At 28.4% G+C, this 7,282-nt stretch overlaps 1 protein-coding gene across 1 annotated transcript; it reads right to left on the bottom strand.

Annotated features, from left to right (window-relative positions):
• Window positions 1–1,607: 1,607 nt before the first annotated feature.
• LOC124826697 (WAT1-related protein At5g64700-like) lies at window positions 1,608–5,387 on the bottom strand. Its single transcript, XM_047299598.2, has 7 exons — window positions 5,132–5,387; window positions 4,979–5,041; window positions 4,661–4,777; window positions 2,670–2,919; window positions 2,431–2,589; window positions 2,179–2,330; window positions 1,608–1,986 (listed from the first exon to the last, which is right to left on the bottom strand). Exons 1-7 carry the CDS (start codon window positions 5,302–5,304, stop codon window positions 1,872–1,874), a joined length of 1,029 nt encoding a protein of 342 aa, XP_047155554.2. The 5' UTR covers window positions 5,305–5,387; the 3' UTR covers window positions 1,608–1,871.
• Window positions 5,388–7,282: the final 1,895 nt, after the last annotated feature.

Here is a 7,282-nt window from a genome sequence, read left to right as displayed (position 1 = left end):
ATAACAACGTAACGAAAAAAAATATAGATTTAAAATATAAATTTGAAAAAAATGTTAAACACACGCACATAGTCATAATTCTTAATTACCAACATCAATCATTAATTAGTTTCAGAACGTAACACCAATATGCAGGTGAACGTTTTTTAAAAGATTGGCAGGGAAAGGCAACTTGTTCCTTATTAAATTATTATGACCTTATGATGCTATAATAAAGATTTATATAAAAAATATTATAGTGCTTACAGAATAGATACACCACTGAGATTTCAAATCAAACTGTAGTGAGTTCATCAAAGCATACTCCCACATTTCTCATGCATCAATTTCATTTTGGCAAAACCAATCTCAGATTGCTACGTTTATGTACTTCATTAATGGAAATATAAGAGGTGCAAAAATTCATATATTTTCAGTGTCTTAAAATCGTTACTTATAGTAATTGAAAAAAATTAAGGTATAATTGAGATACAATCAAGATTTTATTCATTATAAACTCAAAAAAGTTAGATTCCAATTACTTGATTAAAAATATATTGACTATCAATTGCCTTGGATGATCATAATCAAATTAATTAACTATATCTTATTTAATTGATAATTTAGCTTTCCTAAAATTTATCATTATCATTATTATTATTCTTTAATAAAGGAATATTGTCATATAGATGCGTCCAAAGTTAGAATTTAGTCAGCAAAAGATATTAAAAAATAAATTTAGGTCTAATTATTTTTATAAAACTAAGTTGCAAGTTAAAAATTATATTCATTTATATTTTATAACTTATGTAATAGTGTACCAAATTTTAGTTGACAAAAATATCTTCAATGGATTATAAGTTTTAAGGTTAAGAATATTTAAATAATTTTTAATTTTTTTTATTTTAAATTAAAAATAAAAATTATTAAAATACCATGTGTTTTAAAGATGTTTTTTTATGAATAACAATTTTTTTGTCAATTAAAATTTGGTACACTTTAATCGGTTACATAAATTAGCAAACTCGTGTATATATATATATATATATATATATATATATATATATATATATATTATAAATTTATTTTATTTTTAATTAATTAATTATTATATATCATTAGGATAAATTCTGAATTATATTAAAAATAAAATTTCAATTTATTCGAGAACTCATTTATAAAACAATGACTATCTCACTTATACATCATAGATTATTTTAGTTTATCTAAGATTCCTACAAAAGGCATAATATTAATTTGTACTAAGATTTTCCGACTAATTATGGCTTCCAACCAAAAATGTTTTTTATGCCGCTCAACTAGTATATTATACATATGAATAATTAAAACATTTTTCCCGAATCCGACAGACCATTACAATTTGCAAGCCATTTACTGAATAATTTGAATAAAATATTGTCTTTTGAGTTTTGTATATATTTATAATATATGATTGAAAAGAAAGTATTCCACTAAAAATTAATATAATTAATTTTCCAACAAAAATCAGTAATTGGTAAAGATATTAATACTGCTTTCTAAAACAAAATGAGAATGTAAAGTTGATTTATACTAATTAATTTGAGTAAAATAAAAGTGAAACATCAAAATACTAAAAAGATGACAGGTAGGAGAATATAAAACTATATATTAAAAATAAAATAAACCATTACAACCTAATGAAAAGATAATTGACCCTAGTTCTTTTGCCAAAAGGATCAGTGAACATGTACATATAAATAAGCTCTTTCGTTACATATTCACAGGCTTAAAGCACTGTGATGTATATATATATATATATATATATATATATATATATATATATATATTATAGTTGTTGGCAAAATTCTGAAGCATGCACATCTCCATCTCCACATATGGATATTGAAATCTCATTTTCCAGATGCCTGTTGCTCCACGTCTTGTGTGCCTTTTGGCATATGTTCCCTGTTCTTTCCCCACAACACGCTGTACAGTCCAAGAATCAACACCAATCCTCCAAGAACACTGATCAAACCAATCATTCCATTAATATCAACCGTGCTTTCCGTATAAACAAAACCAACTTTCTCACCCTTTTAGATTATTCATTATATTCCACCACAAAAACAACATGGCAAAGTCTTTTCTGCATGTGCATCAAAACCTAATCTATCAATCAAACTTTTGAAAATTTTGACACTGGAAAATAACTTATACCTTCCCAAACTGATAATCTCTCCAAAGACAGTTGCAGAGGCAAAAATTGTAATGATAAGAGCCAGTGGAGTTGACATGGCTAGAAACACAGGTCCTTTTTTCTCTATGACCCATGTTTGTAAGTAATATGTCACTCCCGTCACCATAATTCCCTATCATCACAAATTCAGTGCGATCAGTCATACAATATATTTATATGTGTAGAGATAAAACTGCATTAACGAAATTAATCAGGAAGATTAAGAGACTTACACAGTATATTACTGCGAGGAGTCTGACATTCCAACCCAACTTCCATTGCTCAAAGTCTCTTTCTACTGCCAAGGCAATAACCAAAGACTGAATTGAGCTTAAGAAACACTGAATAGTTGTGAAGAGTAGCTTTGAAGGGTACCCTTTTATAATAAAAGCCTGCATATATGAGTAAGATGTATATTAAGTGATTAAGAATCACGAAATTGAAGAGTAATGTATAAAACTATTAAGATTACCTGCAGTACAAGCCATAGCCCGAAGAAAGTGTTGGAGAGGAGCATGATGAAACAACCCTTTATCCATGCACCCGATTGAGCATGACCTTGATGTTGTAGGCCTTTGTGATAATCCAAAAGGTGAAAATGACTTAAGAATCTTAAAGAAGGACCTTTATAAAAGGCAAGGATTGCTGCACCACCCAAACATGCCCCAATGCCTATCAACTTAGCAATCCCTGAGCTGGTCTTTATTTTCAGACTCTCGATCCTGAAATGCAAAATTCACTTGTTCATTAACAGCATGTTATGAGAAAGACCAAGGATTTTATTACGAGGTAGCAGTGTGTCACACACTCTGTGTCGCACGATCTTTTGCTATTATTGCATGAAAGACTTACATTCTGTGATCATACAAAAGAAAGCCCCACTCTCTCTAAAAACGGGATATTTTTCTCTTTCGAGGAATAGTTACTTAATCTAGAAGAAAAGGAAAAGAATAATTATCATTGAAAAAATCTGTGTAGAAGACCATGTTTTTAAAACTTTAGCCATTTGTTCTCATTCTAACTTCTTATTTCTCTCGATGAATTAATCTAAATATGACAATGTAAATTTAGACACGGAAACCTATAATTTTAATCACTGGTGGAAACTACCAAACACACTCCAAAAGTTGAAAAAAAGAAATGGTGTTACCGAGTAAGTTCTTCGACTTTGCCACAACATCTAACAGAAAATGTCTTTTCACAAAAAAAGTATCTCAGCATAGACGAAACCAGATAGAATATAAAACTTGGAGTTGATTTAAGAAGCATACAACATTAAATTTATTTGAATGTTTATAAACTTGTGTATTTTTTTTAACTATAAAATAACATAATAAAAATATATAATTAAATAGAAACCAAAATAAGTGTCTCTTCTTAAAACTAAAATATTCATATATATATATATATATATATATATATATATATATATATATATATATATATATATATATATATATATATATATATAAAACAACTATTCATGGAAGCAATTGTTGAATTTATACTAAAAAATAGAACACATGTATATTCGAAGTGAGCAAAACTTATGAACCTCTTCTTTATACAGGATATAAAAGATGCTTTAATCCATCTTATTGGTTTGATGAAAGTTAAAATTGGAATGCCCTTTCCACCTGCACGTGTGGAATAAAAATATCTCACCAATTTCTTCCTAAAAATAGCTTCCATTAGGGATGAATCTCCAAGTCAAACTTTGCCATTGGTTAGGAGTAACCTTTGTACAGTTACTTTTAAAATTTTCAGAACAACTATTGGAATTTCCTAACCTAAGACATGTAGGGTTTAGTTTGGTTATTAGGGTCTTAGCAATTAGGTTTCTTTTAGAAGAAAGCTGATACAGAACACTATAGGCCAACTCAACCTTGTGATGGCATCTGAAAAATGAAAAGTAGCAGGTAAGGGGAATGACTCAAGAGATTTCCAGGTTAAAATATAGATGGAATCTGAAATCTGTTATGTCTTCTTTTTGAGTGCTTTATCTTTATATCTTTTTCTGCTTTTGACGTCAATCGTCAAGCAGGTACCTTCATATATGTATTTAAAGTATATACTTGTCAAGTTCTCTTTGTCGTCCAAATGCTACATATCCACTATAATCGCTCACATGATCACATGCTGTTAATTGATCGATTCACGATTTCACCACAAAAGAGGAATATGAGTAATCAATTAAAATATTAGGTGCGCTCCGAGTGTAGTTCCATGCAGATGCAATAAAATCTTAGAAGCAGAATCTAAACCACCTTTAAAAGATCATTAGTGGTTGAACAGTAGGCCTAATTTTGATTTAAGTTTTGTTTGCCATGAGATAGCAGCAATATTTCTTTGAATTGTTCGGACTCAAAGTTAGATTTGACTTAAAAGGTGGAAATAGTTAACCATGATTGAAGAAAATGCAAAGCAATCATGGGTCCAGCATGATCTGATGTAGAACTTTACCTTAGTAGGAGTGCCAAGAAGAAGGTGATAGCTGGAAGACAGTTTGTGGTAGCAGCAGCTAAAGTTGCTGAGGTGTAAATAAGCCCGATACCATATACGTCCAAGCTTAAAGTGATCCTGAAATTTAGGATCACCACACAACTTTAGTGAAGGGGAAAAGGAAAGGGAGAATTTGTGTACTTGTATGTATAGTTTGAATCATAAACATATAATTAAGATCATGTGAACTTGTAAAGTACAAGCTTCAAATTTCAAACCCATGTTCCAGCAATATTCTTCAACTTTAATGTATTATGCCAATTGAATATTTTGACATACCCAAAGAAAGAAAGGAAGAAAATCTTGCAGAAGGTCCAAAAGGGCATAGGAGGTGCCGTTTTCCTACAGCCAAAATGGGTTGAATTAGAATCTGGGATAAATGTGAAAGAAGTTGAGTTCATGAAAGAGATGATAAGTGACATTTCTACATACCATTCGAAGAAGAAAGTGAAAGGGGTCAAAAAGATGGTTGCTATTGCCTGTCTATAGAAGACGAAGATGAAATTGTTCATGCCATGATCGAATGCTGCTTTTGAGAGAAGAAACATGGCAGCATATATGGCTTGTATGAGAATCACAACCAAATAGGGATTGTTTCCTTTCATTTTGTTTTTCTTCTTTTTGTGTATGGCTTTGAGTGTGAGAGTGTGAAGTATAATGGAGTGGTTGTGAGTGTTTCAAACCAACACAAACGTGTATATATATATACATACACACACAGTATCAAAGCTTTGCCTTTTAAGCACAAATAATGAAAGACATTGCTTGAACGAATGAAAAGGATGTTACCTCTTCTACGCGGACGTGTGTAAGGAAGATGATATGCTGCTTTACCCTTGGGACCACCTTTTTCTTTATAAGTATTATACTAGAAGATTGCACAACACTTATTTGTTGCAATCAAAAGAAGAAACTAGTCAAATAAGATTTATATTTATATTTTTTAGTGAAAAATATATGATTAAAAAGAAGATTCTGTTTAAAATAGTTAATTAGTTCTTTGGCAAAGATTACTTCTCCTCACATTTAATATATATTTTGGTGGTATATTAGAACATGATTATAATAAAATAAAACTAATTTTCGGTATAATTTCCTTGCATTATTCATGGGAACCTTCATGGTTGTTGCCTTTAGCTAATTGCTCGAATATGTTATTGAGGGACATTCTTCATTTTCATCACGTGCCTTTTTAAATTCTTTAATTAAGAAAACCTGCTTTTTGTGCTTGTGTTAGGGTTAAGGAAAGGAAAAGGATGAAAGTAACAAAGTTATATTTCATACTTTTTTGCACCACAGAAATTTATATCCTTATCTCTTCACAGAAAGGGGGCTGGTGGGGGAACTTACATTTGAAGATTTGTTCGATTAAATACAAAACCACTCTTTGGAAGAGTAACAAGAAATCGAACACTCTCTCAATATGTATCGTATAAAGTTCTTTTAAAATAATATTAAGTACTCTGTGAATCTTACAAAAGTTAAATTGCCATCTTTTATTTGATTTTCATTTCCAGATGATATATTAAACAATGATTTTCTGAGAATCACAAAAGTTTTTAGCAGTTTAATCAGAATATATCCTAACAAAGATTTTGTAATCTTAATTTTCATTCATAGATGGACATATATACAAAAAACTAGTGAGTTTTATAAATCTTCTTTAATTTTTTATACGTTAAAATTAGTAATCTAAATATAATTCCATTCTGGCAACAATTATGGAAACCATAATTTTATAGACAACTCAAATATTTATGGTAAAACGGTCCTTTACAGTTTACATCTGATTTAAGTTTTAAAAATATCTGATATGTTAAACTAAATTTGTCACAAGAAAATGGAGCGTTAATATTCTATAGATTTGTTTGCATTCTCATCCATTAGCAAATAATCTTATTTTATGAAAAATTTGGTAATAGTTAATGTCTACAAATAGTTTTGAAATTCTTAAAAAAATTGTACTTTCTATATTTAATAAAAATAGAATTAATTGATTAGATTGTTAAAATTTAATACCACTATATCCCCATGCATTTTATTTCCTCATCCACGTGCATTTTATTTCCTCAACTAGACCATTTTACTCTAAATGCAGTTTAATTATTATTTTTTGTTTTAAAAATATAAATTTCCATTTGGAAAAAATAAAAACACAATATTAAAATTAAAGAAATAAAAAAATTTAGTTTAGTAAAAAGTTTTATTTAGAAAAAAATATAAAAATAAAAATTAAAAATATATTTTTAAATGTTTTTTGTTCTTGAAATTAATTAAAAAAGGAAAAAAAATTATAATACTCAAAATTCTTAAAATTAAAAAACAAAATTCACAAAAAAGCTCTAACTTCTATTTTTACATTTTGTTTTTCTAAAATTTTTTTTAATAAATTTTAATACTTTTTCTATTTTATAAATTTCAATTAAAAAATTTGATAATTTTTTATATTTTTAAATTTCTATTTTAATTTTTTTTTCTAATTAATGAAGTTACATGAAAATACTAGAAAGGGAGATTAGTGTTTTGAATTTTTTTTTCAAAACATGGCGTCCGATAAATAAATGTGAAATAGTAGTTAAAGAC

The sequence above is a fragment of the Vigna umbellata genome, chromosome 2, assembly GCF_029865625.1.
Source record: "Vigna umbellata cultivar VRB3 chromosome 2, Vumbellata_1.0, whole genome shotgun sequence".
Lineage (NCBI taxonomy): Eukaryota > Viridiplantae > Streptophyta > Magnoliopsida > Fabales > Fabaceae > Vigna > Vigna umbellata.
The sequence above is the reverse complement of the archived record's forward strand: the minus strand, read 5'-3'. Positions and strand labels throughout refer to the sequence as shown.